At 47.8% G+C, this 17648-nt stretch overlaps 7 protein-coding genes across 7 annotated transcripts in view; 5 read left to right on the top strand and 2 right to left on the bottom strand.

The window, feature by feature from the left end:
- BBA_09933 (uncharacterized protein) overlaps positions 1–899 on the top strand; it is a gene marked incomplete at both ends in the record, with an annotated part of 2710 nt that extends 1811 nt beyond the window's left edge. Inside the window, 2 exons of the mRNA XM_008605030.1 lie at positions 477–537; positions 861–899. Coding sequence (XP_008603252.1) covers positions 477–537; positions 861–899 — 100 coding nt within the window. The remainder of the gene's footprint in view (positions 1–476; positions 538–860) is intronic.
- A 1757-nt stretch (positions 900–2656) lies between these two features.
- Positions 2657–5008, top strand: BBA_09932 (SCF E3 ubiquitin ligase complex F-box protein grrA; the record flags this gene model as incomplete). The annotated part of the gene is made up of 4 exons (XM_008605029.1): positions 2657–3196; positions 3316–3825; positions 4165–4213; positions 4587–5008. 4 exons carry the CDS (start codon positions 2657–2659, stop codon positions 5006–5008), a joined length of 1521 nt encoding a protein of 506 aa, XP_008603251.1.
- A 655-nt stretch (positions 5009–5663) lies between these two features.
- Positions 5664–6592, top strand: BBA_09931 (uncharacterized protein; the record flags this gene model as incomplete). The annotated part of the gene is made up of 2 exons (XM_008605028.1): positions 5664–5900; positions 5969–6592. The coding sequence occupies 2 exons, from the start codon at positions 5664–5666 to the stop codon at positions 6590–6592; spliced, it is 861 nt and encodes a 286-aa protein (XP_008603250.1).
- Positions 6593–6818: 226 nt separating this feature from the next.
- BBA_09930 (uncharacterized protein) lies at positions 6819–8144 on the top strand (the record flags this gene model as incomplete). The annotated part of the gene is made up of 1 exon (XM_008605027.1): positions 6819–8144. The coding sequence occupies one exon, from the start codon at positions 6819–6821 to the stop codon at positions 8142–8144; it is 1326 nt and encodes a 441-aa protein (XP_008603249.1).
- Positions 8145–9517: 1373 nt separating this feature from the next.
- On the bottom strand, positions 9518–10207 carry BBA_09929 (uncharacterized protein; the record flags this gene model as incomplete). The annotated part of the gene is made up of 1 exon (XM_008605026.1): positions 9518–10207. One exon carries the CDS (start codon positions 10205–10207, stop codon positions 9518–9520), a length of 690 nt encoding a protein of 229 aa, XP_008603248.1.
- Positions 10208–14545: 4338 nt separating this feature from the next.
- BBA_09928 (uncharacterized protein) lies at positions 14546–15681 on the bottom strand (the record flags this gene model as incomplete). The annotated part of the gene is made up of 4 exons (XM_008605025.1): positions 14546–14756; positions 14806–15258; positions 15448–15544; positions 15597–15681. The coding sequence occupies 4 exons, from the start codon at positions 15679–15681 to the stop codon at positions 14546–14548; spliced, it is 846 nt and encodes a 281-aa protein (XP_008603247.1).
- A 480-nt stretch (positions 15682–16161) lies between these two features.
- The window catches only part of BBA_09927 (pol-like protein), a gene marked incomplete at both ends in the record, with an annotated part of 1904 nt that continues 417 nt past the window's right edge, over positions 16162–17648 (top strand). The window contains 2 exons of the mRNA XM_008605024.1: positions 16162–16205; positions 16298–17646. Of these exons, the coding sequence (XP_008603246.1) occupies positions 16162–16205; positions 16298–17646 (1393 nt within the window). The remainder of the gene's footprint in view (positions 16206–16297; positions 17647–17648) is intronic.

Raw genomic sequence — 17648 nt, 5'->3', positions numbered from 1 at the left:
CTTCAAAACAGGGGCTTCGATGAAGGAATGGAATACTTGGCGACAGAGTATGAAGACCTTTATTGAACATCGCCCTCAACTTGGGGATGTTTCATCATGGATGGCTTATACTGATCAACTTATGCATACTGTTTAGAAACACTTATACTAGCTAAAGTCGGACTGTTTCCTTATGATGTTCTCTACACGACTGCTGACGCTGGTAGATTGTTTTTGTAACCCTAGTGGCGGGACCTTGTTCCTCAAACGGCCGCTGTCCACAGTGATGACGAGACGATTCTTGTTCTGGATATCAATAGTCATTTCTCGGGACATAGCTTCCCGGCATAGATAAGAGAAGCATCAGCTACGAGTTCAACGAGTTCTTACTTCTGCCTTATGTATCTATAAAGATGTGTCTTTACAAAACCTATAGAAGCAGGACACCGTTCACTTCTACGTATAAAACCGAGCTTCCCTTATTGTTCATAAAGCAGCTCCTACAAACAGTCTCTGCGGACAGCATCTGTCATTCTGATTTACGCCCCCTTCACTCAGGTAAGTCTTCTACACTTGATCGCGGCCTGGTTTCGTTACTTACTTAGACAATGTGTACCGAAGGAATCGGAACCTCCACCTGCGAGCGCTGTGCGAAGAAAACACGACGACACACAAGTAGAGAGTTATGTAAAGACGCCCTGCTAGACGGTCTTGAATTTGGCAAATGCCCTCCGGTGTGGCTAAAGAGAAGTTTGTAGTTCCTGCGCAGTGCAATAAGTGCAGGCAAGGCAGAGACGGTCCCACCAGACCCGGGATGACAGCTGCTTCTCCCGAGAAACACGCGTAACCGAGTTTTTCTACGGTGCTAATATTAAAACTAGCCTTTCGGACACTTTGCTCGTGCACTATACGTATCTTAGGTGGAAGATGGCAATGCAACAGTATATAAAAAAACTTATGTAGAGTCGTGCAACAAGACGGATATAAAGGCGACTCTATATCCACTACGCAAGACCTTAAACGTGGTAATCATGAGTAGCACAAAGACCGTACAAAATACAGAAAGACTGCCTGTCTTCAATTTTTTGCCGGTTTCTGTCACTTAATTCACCTAGTTACGATACACTGGCGAAAATCGGACTATCACCACACAGCTTTATACAGAAGAGCCAACCTCACTCATTTGCGAGACGATTATTTCAACAGCCTTGAGAGATTCTTGCCCGTCGCCTCGAAGGAAATATCAATGCTTCTCTCGTTTCCTCAACCAGGTGTGCGTGGTCTTCATATTCAAATAATGGCGAGCAGCGTGACAGCGGCAAGAAAAAAGGTCGTCAAGCTTGGCTATGATAGAGTATCGACAGCGTGTAGTATGTCTAGCTGGTTTTTTCCGACTCTTGCTCGAACACTGACCTGAGCTGCGACACTATAGGTTATTGCCGACGCCTAAAGCGTCGCTGCGTACGAGGTACAGAAGCCAGATGTGAGAACTGCCAACACCTGAGGAGGATCGACTGCTACTTCGGGCACAAAGAAGAGAATCATTCCTCTGTTATCAAGGATCTACTGGAGAAATACCCTGTAATAAGTGTCAGTGAGCTATATGGACCAGACACGGATGGACGCACATATTCCGATCTAAGAATAATCGTCACGGCAATCGCTCAATCGTCCCTCAAGGGGCAGCCGGAGAAGCTTGCTGAAAAATCTGCTCGAAAAAGTTATTCTCGGCTGTGTTCCTGGAAGACCCACGAATCTAGTGTTTTATGGGCAAGATCGGTTCCGCGCATACAAGTACTTAGTCTCGTGCTCCTCTTTGAGGAGAACCTTGGACTATCTGACCTTAGCACACGCGATGAACTTCAGAGAGCGTGCCAAGTCATGCTAAAAAATGACTTTTCGAGCAGCTTGCTTGCAGACGAATGGCACAATCCCGGCTTATTTGATGTTTGGATCATCCTATCCGCTGCAATTCTTCTGCTGAAGTATGGACTTGACTCGTACATTGCGACATATCTAATTCAGCGTAGTGAGACCGACAAGGAAGTGACGATATTAGAACGATACTTCGATCTCCCATACCCTCCTGCATATCAACTAGAGCAGAGATTTGGAAATATCGGCACGGCAACGCAATATACTCAGCGTGTGCAATCCATGCATGAACGGTATTTGCCATTGCAAGTGGAAACCCGCCAGGGTGCGGCTCTTCGAGCATCAGAGCCGAGACCTCTGTGGCCAATATAGGATGATTTACTTGTTGGTAAGCCCACTAAGCCCCTAAAATAATTTATACTTGAAACCGAAACTTACAGCTGGCAGCGACTCGTAAAGCGCGATAAAACTTAACCAATTTGTAAACGTTGCGGAACAGGGAACAGGCCATGCGGCTACTCACACATCTAAACTGTGTAGTTCAGACAATAGCAAAAAGGGACAAGCAAAAGCTGGACCAGTAGTCTCCAAAGAGTATTTAAGGCATGTGGAAACGCATCTTGACTATATAAGGGCTAGACAGGCCCATCGATCCAAGAGTCATAGATAGCTCAATCAATCAACTCTTTCTCTCTTATTTCCTGTTGCCTGTTTGCATCTCATCATTATTCTACCCCTCGATAGTGGCCCATGCCACATCATTGCCCCGAATTATTGAGCTTCTGAACTCGGCCTATAGACCATGGAACACCAGGATATACAGGTCATCGGCGGTGTTGAACATCTTCCCGATGAGATCCTCGTTATGATTTTCTCCCAACTTCGTCAAAGATCATATCTCAAGGGCGTATTGCTCGTCTGCAAGCAATGGGCAAAGAACGCCGTCGGTCTTCTCTGGGGTTATATCCTTTTCAAGGACGGCCGCCTCGTCTGGAGGACGCTTGCTACGCCTGGGACCTGGTTTAACTACCGCAGCATGGTCAAAGTCGTCTGTCTCGATAGCAATGTGGCTGATAATGAAGTCTTGCCCGACGCCCAGTTCAGGCTCAAGGCCCTCAAACTCCTCAATTGCCGCCTTACCGAAACGGGGTTGGCCCCCCTCGTACAAGACATAACTTCCCTGCGTGTACTCAAAATTGTTGACGAGCATGACAATGCTGGGATTCACATTCGCACCATCGCTGACCGCTGCACTGCCCTTCGCCGTCTCAAAATACGCTCTTGCAAGACGAGTCTTCAGAGCCTGTCCACACTCACGAAGAGCTGCAAGGATTTAAAACAAGTACGACCTCTCCGTTTTCTTGAATCATCACTTTATGTTAAGTTCGCATTGCTAATACGTACTTCTACACTCAACACCGACCATGCCTTAGCTTAAGCACTAATGCATCACGGTCATAGGTTGGTTTTTTTGATTGTTCTCAGCTCTGTGACGAGCATGTTCTTGCCCTCGCCGAGAACTGCCGGAATATCATGTCATTTAGGCTGCATGATTGCGGACAAATCACGAGTGCTTCTGTCGCGGTGTTAATATCTAACTGCAACAACCTGCGCGAGCTACAAGTCGAGCGTTGCGACCTCGTCGACCATGTCGCCTTCCTCGGTCTACCCGATAAGGCACTCAAATACCTCTGGTCCCTGAGCCTGCAATGCCGCAGTCTGACGAACGCTGCTATCTCTCCTATAATCAGAGCAGCCCCCAGGATACAATATCTTTACTTGAATCAATGCAGTATCACCGACGCCGCTCTCCCCGCTATTTCCAGGCTTCAGAGCCTAAATGTCCTACACGTTCTCGGTAATGCCGGGATCACCACGACGGGATTACAAGTGCTTAAAGCCCGCTGCACTAATATTCGTGAAATTGATTCTGATAATTTCTCATATGAAAGCAAAGGCCTGTGCTTGGGGGTGCTTTCGATCTTGTCTAACAATGAAAGGCGCGTTTAGAGCGACACCGGGCTGTATGCGGACGAACATAGTAGAAAACTCGGCGCAGCCATCCGATAAAGGGGCAATTGACTTCGGAGGGGATAGCGAAGCAAGCGAATGCATATACAAGAAACAGCCACTCAAGCTAAATCCAGATATTAATACACACCTCTATCTACTTCTTTCCTTAAAAAAAGTAGTAGCTCCCCGCTGTCTTACTTCACTCTCCGGTTCCTATCCCTCGCTTAGTCGCGAATAGATAAGTCCCCCTGTCCGCGGCTTCTACTAGTATCGCTATAATTACTTTCTCTCTCACAGCTATTCGAATTAGGTGTAGCTAAACGAGACGCCATGCTTAGCCTGCCTCGTAAGTATTACGTCCCCTAGCTCTTATACTACACTAACTAAACTTCTTGTCAAAAAAGGCCATTAGTCGTAACGAGGAGCATTTCCTATCGTTAGCTTGGTCGGCGTCCACAAACATAACTCGTGGGCCGTGACGTACCGGATGACTGATGGATATAAATAGCTTGACATCCCTATAGCTAGTTAGCTCCTCTTTCACCAAAAGTCTAGTAATATACTTGACAGTCAATGACCAGATAAAGGGAATGGCAGAATAAAGCATCTTTCACCCGCACACTGCAGAACTTGTCCAGGTAAATCCTCATATAGTCAAAGCAGTTCTTTTACTAAGGCATTTAGTTAGGAAAGATATTTCCGTCTACTTTTGCTGGTAGATGCTGAAGTCTTGATACAGGCTGGCCCAGAAGACTGGATTTCTACCACGATTATCAATATGGCCAAACAAGCGGTTTTTCTGCTTCTATACTCAAAATGTCCAAACGCGTCGGTTGGTGCAGAGACGAATGATGCTGAAAAGTACAGTGAATACGCGTCTACGTACTATCAGACCGCCATTACGCAGTATTTCTCGGGGCAGTGCTTGCCGATCAACTACTTTCACATTCTCACCACATACTTCTGTGCGTATCAGGCAATGAGGGGAAACAAAGAGACGGCTGAAATGCATTTGGAAAATTTTCCATTCGATTTGAGACGAAAATATCGCCGTTTTCTTTGCTACTACATAAGTCTGTTGCCACCAGAATGGAACTACTTCAGACTCGAGGACGGTTCGCCGCCAGTGAACGACCATTAACGAAAAAAAAAGACGAAACGGATGCTAAGCGACGGCGCATCAGAATATGACGGGGGCCGCTGAATGAGAGTTTGAACGTAGTAACACGTGAGCGGAGGATTTAGCGGCTTTGCTAGAGTTGCCAGGCGGATCAACACATCAAACTCTATATATGAGAGGTAGAAAGCACCCTCTTTCATAAGATACGCAATAAAAATTCAGTTCGGATATCGTATATTCATCGAACAGCATACAACTAGGTGAAGATTTGCCAATTAGCCGTAGCGCCTGTACCGGCCACATGTGGGCATGCGACACCGCACCGTGCAGGGCTCAACGCTCGCAACTATATAGAGGGCTCGCTCGCTGTAACGGGCTGAGCCTGGCAACGGCTCGGTGAACACTTCTCGCCTTGGTCGCTCCACATCAGCCCCATTTTATAAGCAGCCGCCTTCGTTCTCGACTGCTCAACGCCCGATTTGTTTGCAAACCTCGGCGAGGCACTCCCCAACAAAGCCTCTCGTCATTTTTCGGCTCAAGTCTATAACGCGATAATCTAATGTCTAGCCAGACAAAAAAAAAATCACCCTCGGCGAAGAAGTGTCGGGCCACTCCCGCCGCCATCCGGGGCTCGCGCAAACCAAGGCTACCCAGGGCTAGACTTGATGGCGCACTCATGAACCAAGAATTCCTCGACCACGAGCTGATGGACGAAGATGGCCTGCCAGGTTGCCCACTCGAGGCACTGAAGCTTCCACGTCTGCGACGATGCGCATTTGATCTACGCACCATAGTCATTACCGGACCCATTCACCCCGTCCAGACATTCTTTCAAGAAAGGCTTGATGGTGGCGTCGACGGATACAATTGGAAAATTCAGTTTGGCGACAGCGGCCCCTTTGTTTTGAAAGTCGTAAGGAATTCCCTGAGGCCATGCGCCTACGCAGCACCATCACTAATCTACTTTGGGTTCGGCTTTAGTTCTGGGATCAGAAGCCGCCTACACCACCATCATACTATGCACTGCAGCGAGAATGCCAAGCTGTAGCCGTCTTACAGCTGATGCAGGCAGCTCTGACACAAGACAATCCCTCCCTGGGTCCCATTCTTGTTAACCCGCACCCCGGGAATTGGAAGGAAGGCTATGATAACATGCTTGCTTTTAGTGATGAATGGAGACGCAGAGGCCTGCTAGACGATTGTGCCTCTAGCCCAGTGGAAATAATCACCAGTATGCCCCGCATGAGGAAATGCTACGGCTGGATAAAGATCAAGGGGGAAACGCTATACCAGCTACCGCTTCTATGGAGGCCACCACATCTTAGAATTGAAAGGACGTCGAGACAGATACAGAGCGATATGGAGTATACAGCTCTTGTCTATGAATATGTGGAGGAAGGAGAAAATGATGAGGCAGCGATAGAGGAGTCGCTAAACTTCTTCCGGGCTGCCGGCTTCTCCCACACTCGAATTTCGTTAGCACGCAACTGGAAAAAGTCCGTTCTAATTGACATGTCGGATATCATCTATGCTGGTGGATTCGGTTGGAAATGCTGGAACTTAACGGCACGAAAAGTCCTGTGTGCTGGCCCTAGGCGGAGGTGAGGCATAATGAAGGTCAGAGGAAATAGACTGCTAGTCAATGTCTGCACGCTCGCATTTAACTATAAATACAAGACCTATCCTATCAAAAGCAGCCAGATGTTAGCCAAACCTCTTAATAAGTCTTCTTACAGAGGAACCCTGATCCCTTAAGCGACATTTCCAAAGCACACGTGTGTTTCCCTAAGTGTCAACTTCGTTTTCAGAATTCACATTTCATTCACCGAGAATGCCTACAATTCTTGAAGCCCTCGCAGAAAAGTCTGTGGCACGGGATTTCAACAACGCCAATAGCATCACTGGGCCAAACACGGACTGCAAGACCGAGATTAGCGTTGATGACTGGTGTCCTTGGGAGGACTTCACTTACGAAAACATCAAATGCATCTTTAGGAAGGAGCTAGGTCGACGATATAAAGGCGACAATGAACCGCATCCACTTCCGTTCGATTTATGTGTTCTCAGAGAAGACACGACGCAGGACGCGCTAGGGCGATTTCCAATCCCTATTGTCAATTATGCCCTGAATTCCGGCGGTGGTACGGAGCATTTGGGTCGTGGAAGTAGGTGTCAACCAGACGCTATGTATGCACCCGACTGGTCGGTGGTGTCAAATTCTCACGTGTCTACTGAGGGGATGCTGAATATACTTCCTGGAGATACGAAAATCAGCTCGAAATGGTGGTCTGGCATGCTCGACGATGACGATAACTTTGACGAGTGGAAGAAAGTCCTTGACCAAATTGTTACCTATCTGGCATTATGGTCTACTCGGTACGGCTTCATTATAACCAACACCGAAGTCGTCGTTCTACGAATAAATCGCCATCGTCTACACGCTGGCATAGCCGCCAATCGAACCCGTCGTATCCGTCGCTCTGACGCCACCATTATACCGAGCAGCGACCCTGTGAGTATTGCTTCGAGCGAGGGTTTCCAAGACGTCAATCCGTTACATTGGGATTTTGGGGTTGAGTATAAAGCGATCCCCTGGAACGAACATGGCCCGGGAAAACTCACTGGGAAGCTCGCCCTGTGGGCTCTAGCAAGAATGGCATCGTACGGCGACCACAGCATTGAGTACTCTTATCCGGATCTAGATACATGGCGCGCGCAGGATACCGGCCAGGGCATCATCCACAACACATCGGGCGAGAAATTGGACAAGCCGACAAAACATACCGAAATTCAAGAGCGCAACCATTTCCTTAATGCCGCTACAGGTGCGGGACACGATGATGAGATTATCAACAACGATGATAGAGATGCTAGCCGCCTCGAGCCACGAGAGAGCGAAGATCCTGAGCCAGACGTACCGCAGTTTAGCAGGGCGGTCTCCACTGGACTGGAGCCCGGCAAGTTGCCGGATAGTCAAGCTGCGGAGAGCCCTAATACATGGATCAAGGTCGAGGTGAAAAAAAGGGGAAGGGAATTTCATTACAGAGACTACAAAGGCCATGATAAGTCATCGGCCAAGAGTGACTGGCAAGCGGTGGATGGGGGCTATGTCTTACGCGGAAAGAGGCATATCTACTTTACGAAGAAGCTGCCATAATATAGTTTACTTAGCTTAGGCACGAAATCTGAATACCGATTAGTGAGAATGAGAAACCACTGAAATATAAATAACAGTATATCGCCCGACGACTATGTAGTTATCCAGATTTTTTTCCATCAACAATCGGCTAAAGTCTTGTTTAAGGTTTTATGGACTCATTATGCCATATATCTGGAGCAGTCAGCACTATCAAGAAAGCAAAGAGGAAACAAAAAAAAAGGTAACTTCACCTTTATTTTACTACTATAACGGCTAAGAAGAATAGCAGCGAATACTCCTTGATATTTACCGCATAGATGAAGGGATCACGACAAATATTCTCAAGAATTATTACGTGGAACTATTGGGGTCGATCGATAGCCCAGCAATATATGCGGAGCTTGTGGGTGAGTCGGCGGAGGATGAGTCGGCCGGTGACGACTTAGGGAATGCAGCGACACTATTGCGCGATGTTCAATGCTGCGCCCCATCACTGATTTCTAAATTAGTCCACTGCAAATTCTTTGGCGTATGTATAGATGGAGGTACCCGGGTGATGATCAATAGGGTGACTCCTAACTTTGACTTTCCTAAGTCTCGAGATCTTGTTGCGAAGTTGACGCGGCCGGCAACGTGGGTAGCTGAAGAATAGCAGCAGTATTTAATTGATATCTTTTCAGTTCATATTTGCCTTCGTTTTTTAATTCATTGAATTCATATGCTAACAGTCGTACTGTTTCATGGATACCAGTCTGTAGCAACTCGCAGACTTTCGTTTTGCTTTCTTCTTGCTTTTGTTAGCTACGTCAAAGCACCATGGCGTACATTTGGCAAAGCGTAAAGTTTCAAAAGCCTTCAGCCAATGAGGTGAGTGCTATCAGCGCTATAATGAAATATTGAATAACAATTCATGTCGTACGAAGTGAATATCCTTCACGTGGAGGTGGGAACAACTGCACGCGATCTACTTCCATCATATCAGGTGCGGCTTTATGGCCGCGCAGATGCCTACGCGCTGTACGCCGATAGGCCTGGAGCAGACGATAAGAAGACCGAAATAGACGATATCATTAAACTGTTCAAATCTGTGAACGAGGAGACGGCTCTGTCCGGAGAGGACCTACTCAATCATAGTCATGCGTGCATTCGACACGGGAAGGGGAAGGGGGGGGGTTGCTTGTTGTAAATGGTATTATCTTGAATTGGGGCTTTCTACGGAGTATGGAGAAAAAGGAAGTAATGGTATGGAGATATAGCGACTAGTCGTATATATTTCAGTCTATCAATGCAATTGCTATATCAGTACCTATATTGAGAACCCCTAACACATGTTCGGGTACCGTCTTGGCCGAATGGTGTTGAAAACCTCCTTTAAACGGCCAAAACCTCCGTTATGATTCCCTGTCATCGTCAACTATTGGTGGGTTGACCCGAAAGGCCATGTCAACTCTAAACCGTGGTCGTTTTTGTCTTTCCTCCGTACTAGGCACATTCTGTTCCGATGGCTCGATAGAAGCTTTGCGCTTGTTGTGTGGCATATTCCCTACTGCGGTTCTGCCTCGCGGCCCGTCCCGTTTTCCTTCTGTGGTTAGTTCACTGGCTTTATTCGGTTTTGTATCTGTGTTGGCGTCTCGAAGTTCCTCATCGTCGGAATCTTCCTCTGAGTCGGGTATCACATCATCAAATCTCTGCCTCGATAATTCGGGGTTCGTTTGCTTGGGAAACGAACGACGGCGAATATGCGCCAGTGGCTGGTCGATACCAGCGACCGAGTCAAGCCCGCCAGAGCCACTGTCACCCTCGCCTGCTGGCTCGCCGCCCACGTTCTCGTAGTATCTTGTACTATCCACATCCTTACAGTGACCGCAGTCACGCAGTCGAGACCCAATCGCTGATAGCTTCGTCAGTATATCACTCAAAACTTTTCTGCCGATGGTAGGCCTACTTGTCTCAGCCAGCTCTCTCGTTTCAATTCGCGAATTAGCACACGGTTCTGAGTTCGCAGAGGTGCTATTCGAGGCACTTTCATCGCTTGAGGAAATGTCAATGACCTCGCTGTTGAAAGTCTTTTGACTCGGCATTGCGGCTGCGGACAAAGGCGCGCTAGTCCGTGACTTCGTGACCGGCATCGCAAGGAAAGCAAGCTTTTTGCACGGAAACACAAGGAGCAGTATCGGCCTAGGGTCTAACAGTGATGGGCAACCGCCACCCTTTTATAAACTCACCACCTCTACCTCTATTACGAGAGCTACATAGTATATGAAAGAAATGCCTGTAGCGTAACGTCTAATCGCGCCCCGTGTACGGCGTTGTGTTGACATCTAGTGCGGCGGCATTTTTGCCATTGGCGGAAGGGGGAAGAAGGAGGCAGAACGAGATAGACAAGAAAAGATAGCAGGCGGAAGTCGTGATGAGGAGCAACGAACCAGAGCAGCAGCGTTAAGGGTACTTGGACCATGACTGATCAGGGTACCTGGGTGAGGTCAGCTGGGTGGCCGCTGTTGGGGGCGGCCAGCCCACGGCCGAGTGCCAGCGCCCAGAACGCTTGGGCTGCTAGTTGATCCATCGTCGGCGGTAACATATGCAAGTCCTATTGGAGAACTACTTATTGCATCCAAAAATTAGATTATTAGCCTAACACCAGTTAACAATTTTGATCAACTTTATTGTATAAAGGCTAATGCCCGCAAGGCTCAAGTTGTTGCGGGGTAGATATGTACAAAAACCGAATGTAAGCAAAGCTGTTTTTTAGCTGCTTTTTGTTACGATTTTGACAGCGATTTTCGCACGGCCCGCTGTACACTGCAGTTCGGGGATGTCTTCCCTACCTGTCCACTGTACGAAAATAACTACCCGGTCTCACGCTCTTAAAATTAGTTGATTACAGTTAGTAAGTGCCGGCGATCATATTGTTGCGGTCTTCTCATATGCCTGTTTTGATTTTAAAAGTTGTAATATGGGGGGTCAATCTTATGACAATTTTTCCGCCTCAAACCAAATTTTGTTGTAACACATGCTCAGTGCAGCGGCTTGCTGTATTTTAACGGGCGCTTAAACGGCCATCCCACAACTATCAAATCTGACCACTGTGTCTAACTTCATGATGCAGATAATAGAGGACAATACAATATTGCCGAAAAAATAGGTAACTCTTTTGGTATGGGGTGATTGCGATTTGTCCTTAGCTCTCTTCACAAGTTCGTGGCTGCGAGACTGGAGACATATTCCATTATCGCGTTTCATCAAGGCGGAGTTTCGCCATGCGACGTGGTTTATGAGTGTGTATCGGACAATAGCTTACTACAAGGCTAGTAGCTAGAACTTTAATACAAATTCTCTATATGTTATGCTATGCCTATTGAAGACGTGAACTTGAATCAAAAATTTGCTAGAAATAATAACTCGAAAGCAGGTTATAAAGGTGAGGAGCGAGCTAGTCTCTGGGTACTATGCATCGTCAGCGCTCTAGTCCGCTGCCGGCGTATTTTGTTCGCAGGCTGGGCGAGTAAATGTCCAAGATCTGTGGTCGTTAAGGGCTTTCCTACGAGATCCCTTGGTCTTCTACAGGAAAAAAAATTCCATGGACAAGTAAGTACAGTAAATCAGTGCACAAAGTGTCGAGCTCCATCACAGCCTCGAAGCTTTTTCTCTACCATACGCAGATAGTTGAAGAAAACAATGAAATATATTACATTACAGCTACATTGTATTTGCCGCGACACTTCGCTTACCTGTCGACAACGCCGATCTCACATGCAAACGTAAAAGGATAGCGAGAGTAACAGTGAGCAAAACAGCTGGGAGCAGCGTGGAAAGGCAGCGTGGAAAGGCAGCGTGGATGGGCAGCGTGGATGGGCACCGTGGACGGGCAGCGTGGATGGGCAGCGTGGATGGGCAGCGTGGATGGGCAGCGTGGATGGGCACCGTGGACGGGCACCGTGGGTGTCAGTCTGCAGGTAGGCAGAGGAACACGGGGGCCAGTCTTCAGGTAGGCAGAGGACAGCAGGGGACGGCTCGGTGCTAAGAAGAACACTGAGGCCAGTGCCAAGGTACGCTGAAGAACACGGAGGTTAGTCTCTAGGTGCTAAGAAGACCAGGTCAGTCTCTAGGTACGCCGAAGAACACGGGGGCCAATCTCCAAAAAGACAGCGACGGGAGTGCTAAGTGCAAAGTCAACCAAGGTCAGCCTGGCAGCCCGCAAACGGGGCAGCCCGCAGAGAACAGCACGGGCCAGCCTGTAAACCACGCTGTCAATGCAACGATAGGCGGCGACTGTCATCCGCTAAATGGCTCAATTAGCGAAAGGCCACTGCTTACCTTAGAATGGCCTATGATTGGCAGCACTGCGCTGACCCTCCCCGTCATTTGTTTGTTTAAAATTGTTAAAATAAACCAATTAATATTAACATTCCACAACATCTTTAACCCCGCACTACATATACGTACAATACCACCATAGCATGGATAATGATTGCCAGCTCTGGCAACACAGCGTCAGCCACCTATGGACTTACCCACTACATCGCTCACTTCAGGCAACACTCTCTCGATTGAAGAGAGTCTCTCCAATGAAGAGCTGTTGTTCCTAACGTCGTTGACACGTGACGATCCCTGGTCGTTGTACCAGGCTGATAAAAGTCAAATTCATGCTTTCTGGGGTAGCATAGAGAATGAGACATCAATGGCTGGAGATTCGTGCCTCGCAGATGCTTACAAGGCAATTCAGGTTGTGGAGGAAATTATATCAGACAAGAGTCTAGACTACTGGAAGCACCGACTTGCCTACGTACAGCTACACAAAATTCTAGCGTCGCTTGATGTGATTATACTCCGCGAAAAAAGTAACGGGCGAATTGAAAGTCGTCGTGGCCATGGGAATAGCACGATCAAGTATGACATACTCACCAAGGCCCTCGAGGGCCGATCTTCAGCAAATCTCATACGGCTCCGCGTTCGGTGGAGTAGGCGGTGGTCACTTATTCTAGGTGGATCAATGCTTCTGGCAATCGCTTATTCAGACAAGGTCGAGACTCTTGTGTAGGTTTTTCACAGCGTCTGGTGTACTCTAACTAATCAAGAAACAGAAGAAACTTTGCTGTCACAAACGCGGCATTAGAAAATGTGTCTAGTCTGGCAGTTCGAGCTATAGATGGTATAAGCCAAATTTCAAACATCCCACTATAAACGAGCCTCTGAATTTACCTACAATGTTAGATCAATACTATTAATATCAACTTGAACCATTGATTCACAAAAATGATAGTTTCCTCCTTTGAAGTAGTCAAATAGTCAAGTCAAAGTAATCCAATTGCTATTGTCCGCTACACTCGCATAAACCACGTCGCATGACGAAACTACGCCGGTCAAAGTTAGGCCACCATTTGAATTAACACACTAAAATTAGCGCGCCCCCATTTAACATGAACACTTGCTTTTAAACAAACTTGCATTCTGACCATACGGTCAAGGCATCGCACTAATTACTCGATATATGTCCGTAGTACAGTGGACGATTGTACCTGCAGACTGACATCCACACTGCCCATCCAGGCTGAGTTGCGCAGCGAAGCTAAGATATTCACCATGGAATCATCAACGCCACTAAAGGACACTGAGAATTGTATTCTCGAACAACAAGTTCAGCCAGATTCTGTGGACTTGCAATCAGGATTTCGGCGAGATTTGGGCCTGGTCCTTGTGTATTGGCGACTCGCTCTTTTTAGCGTTCACTTACTCTGAATGTGCCGAGGCCATCATGTGAGTAGTATCGAGTAACCGCCGAGCAGACTATAACTGAAAGACGATTAGAAAAGACTTTTCGGCCATCCAAGAACCTCGAGGGACATTTTGAAGAGGGCCATTCATGCAGTTCGTCAAAAGTATGATGCCGGTACTGTCTTCCTAATCTAAAATTAGCTGTCGGAAGGTTAGCATTGTGGCCCGTCATGCTCCTCAACCTGTCTTCTTTAGAGACAAACAAATTAGTAGTATAGATCTGAGAGAAGACGTTCAATATTAATTGCTAGATAAAAATAGTTTAAATACATTTGTTTAAACCCGCTTATTTCGCAAATGCTTCTCTAGGGCAATAATCTACTGTTTAGGCTTTAGTCTTTTGATGCCTCATCGTTTTTCGCTGAGCTTTGCACGCTGTTAAGTTTCTGAGCAACCGGCCGGGCCATCCGAAGGTTCACGAAAGCACCCTGGACACGAGTTGTATGACGGATCTATTTCTGGCCTAAGCAGCAAGATCGGGAATTTATGCCCTCAAACACATGTCTCATTTGTACATAGATACACACTCCTTGGCCCTGGATCGCTCTACTTTCTCTCTTTTTTCTAGACATCAAACAAGCCCAATACTAACGTTGACCACCTCATCTCCGGCTATATCCCATGCCGGCGGGAATTTATTGAAGTCATCCTCCTTCGGGTCCAAAAAGACATTCTTTAACACAATCCCTCAATCCGGCCCGTGTGATGTGATCAGATGACAAGCGGCTAGCAGCCTCGCGATCGGCAATGCTGGAAAGCTCGCCGCAAACATATTTCAGCTTATCAGGCACATGGTCTAAAGCCTTTAAAACTAACTTTCGAAATGTTTGGTTATCTGTTTTCGAAGGAGATTTCCTGCAGGAGATGAGCTATATGTTACGCTTTGGATTTGCAATGCGCTTACGCAAAGGACTCCGCAGTTTTGGAGAAAGCGAGCAGTAGAAAAGGTGAGGAGCGAACAGCGTCTTTCCAACGGCTGCCGATGAGTCTGAGACGACGCAAATGGCTTGCGGTGGTGGGAATGTCTTGCGCGTTACGATAGAGCTCATACGCTAGCGCAGCATTGGTGCGGTGGCTTTCTGCTTCAATGAACCCATGCTTCTTATCACGTTCTATCCTCTTTCTCAGTGATTCCAGGAAACCGAATAGCTGTACATATCCAAATCTAGGAAGAAGATATGGCTCATTCTTGCCGCTAATGACTCCGTCGAGAGCACGAACAGCCGCGGCAAGCCCCTTGACTGTCAGCGGACCACAAGGCGCTATTTGCGTCATGCTCAACAGCGCCATCCAGGCATTGAACGTCGCCTCCCATATCTGCGCAAAAACTCGTGTCGCATCGAGTTGCACAAAGTTTCTGCTGAGGTCAAGTATCACATGTAGTGGGATAGTTCGCTTTCGCCCTGACTTGGTTATTTTGGAACTGCGCCGAGCTTTCTGGGGGATTGTTACAGCCCATGCGTCTATCATTTGGTTAGCCGTAATACGCCATGGTGCATACTTAACTTCTTAGAACAATGTAAATTGCAACGAGACAAGCTATTACGCGCCTTGCAAAGCGACTTCGTTGCGGCTTATATCAACGTAATCCAGCATTTCAATGTCCTCATTGTTATAGAAGCTGCCATTTTGGGCGTTTTCGCCTACGGCCACGGTTAGAGCTTCTGTAGGGAAACTACTCCCTCGTAGGCTGACCTGTGCTTGTCTTGTCTACGCTGTTGTCCTGTAAACTCAGTTTTGCCATGCGCTGAACCAACTCGTCGATAGTGAAGCGAGACATTACAATGATACTTATGTAGACAAATTTCAGAAGAAATGGCATGCGCTCATGTATATGTATATTTATTTACTTGTCTATTTAAGATAGCTGCTTATATTAACATATTAAACTTAGCGCCGCATTATATGGTCCAGCGATTGCACCCAGCGGCAGTGTCACCTACTCCGAAGGCCGCGTTGACAGCGACAATGGTGTATAGATAACATCTTAATATATGATTAATTAATACGTAGTTATCTCTTCGAGCATCGAGGCGCTCATCTAGTCTTGGAGGCCCACGGCCGACTCTCCCATTTGTGACAGGCCTGGCAGCAGCTGCCTAGCTTCTTCTACAAAAGCGCCTTGGTTCAGAATGGAAGCTCCTTTCCATATTCTGCGGCTTCCTCTTCAGTTGTACACCACCCACGCTATGGTGTCACTTGGCAAACGCAAGGATTGGTTACGCTCTGAAGCATTGTGGTCCCCTTTGTGTCGCGGATCATGTTTGCCTTCCTCCCTCAATACTTAGAAGTAGATAAGACCCGGTACGCAGAAATATTACTGTGAACATTTCCCTTCAGCTGTCTCTACATTGTTGGTAACTGTAAACACTTCCCTCTACGTTGTTGGTAACAAGCACAGAGAGCGAAGATTGTTACTGGCAAACGGACCCTGCGCTGCGCGGTTGCTGGCACATTGATGAGGACGTACATCAACTCCTCCCGAGTCGACACACTGGCGGCCGCAAACTTGCATCAACGGAACATGCTGTACACTTCCTTCTCCAGCGAATACACCAGGCTTGGTCCGAGGGTAAAGTTGCCTCCCTACTCCTCCTCGATGTGTCAGGGGCGTATGACAACGTGTCGCGAGAACGGCTTCTGCACAATCTGCGCAAGCGTCGAGTTAGCGATAGCATCATACGTTGGATAGATTCGTTTCTCCACGATCGCTTCACGACCATCAAGCTACAGGAATACACAGCGCCAGCGGCGCCAATTCAAATCGGAATTCCGCAAGGCTCACCGGTCTCACCAATTCTATATCTTTTCTACAACGCGGACCTTATTGAGGCCTGTAAAACAGAAGATATAGAAGCGGTGGGATATATTGATGATGTATCGATCCTGGCGATTGGGTCATCGACCCCGCACAACCGCAAAACTCTGAAGAAGATACATCGCGAAGCTGAGGATTGGGGACGAAAGCACGGCTCCCAATTTGCACCGGCAAAGTACGAGCTGATTCACTTCACAAGAGACCCTATGATGAACAGCACACATGCTCTCCGCTTGCCACACGCCACTATCATTGCGTCCCCATCGTGCCGCTACCTGGGGATCCACATGGATACCAGACTTCGGTGGTACTACCATCGAGAAGAGATGGAGGCTGCAGCGACAAAACGCCTGTCTGCTCTGTCGGCCCTAGCCTCATCGACATGGGGTGTGGAGTTGGTCAACTTGCGACAGGTTTACAGGGCAATGATCATACCTCAAATGCTATTCGGATGCTCAGCGTGGCATACCCCAAGGGGAGGCCGCGGAAGCAGAGGTAGTGATATGGTGGCAGTAGCCAGGAAGATACAGAGGCGAGCTGCTCAAATCATCACAGGAGCCTTCCGGACGACAGCTGGAGCAGCGGTAGACGTGGAAGCACATTTACTCCCAGTGCAGCAGCAAATGGAGCAAACTGCACTGGAGGCGGCCATGCGTATCCGCACCAGTCCACTATATGACGATATGGCATCAACTAGCGAGCTTGAACCTAGCCCTCTGGATCGGCTGTCGAACATGTTGCATAGCAAATATGGCATCCAGCTGAGCCAACTTGGAAAACGCCAGCCGCATATAGTGCCGCCGTGGTGGTGCCCGCCTTTCATCCGCATCAATGAGTCTGCGAGCGACGCAATCAAAGAACACGATGCAACGGCTCCCGACACGATTCGCATCTACACCGATGGTAGCGGTATTGAAGGTCATGTCGGT

The sequence above is a fragment of the Beauveria bassiana genome (genome assembly GCF_000280675.1).
Source record: "Beauveria bassiana ARSEF 2860 unplaced genomic scaffold BBA_S00075, whole genome shotgun sequence".
Lineage (NCBI taxonomy): Eukaryota > Fungi > Ascomycota > Sordariomycetes > Hypocreales > Cordycipitaceae > Beauveria > Beauveria bassiana.
The sequence above is the reverse complement of the archived record's forward strand: the minus strand, read 5'-3'. Positions and strand labels throughout refer to the sequence as shown.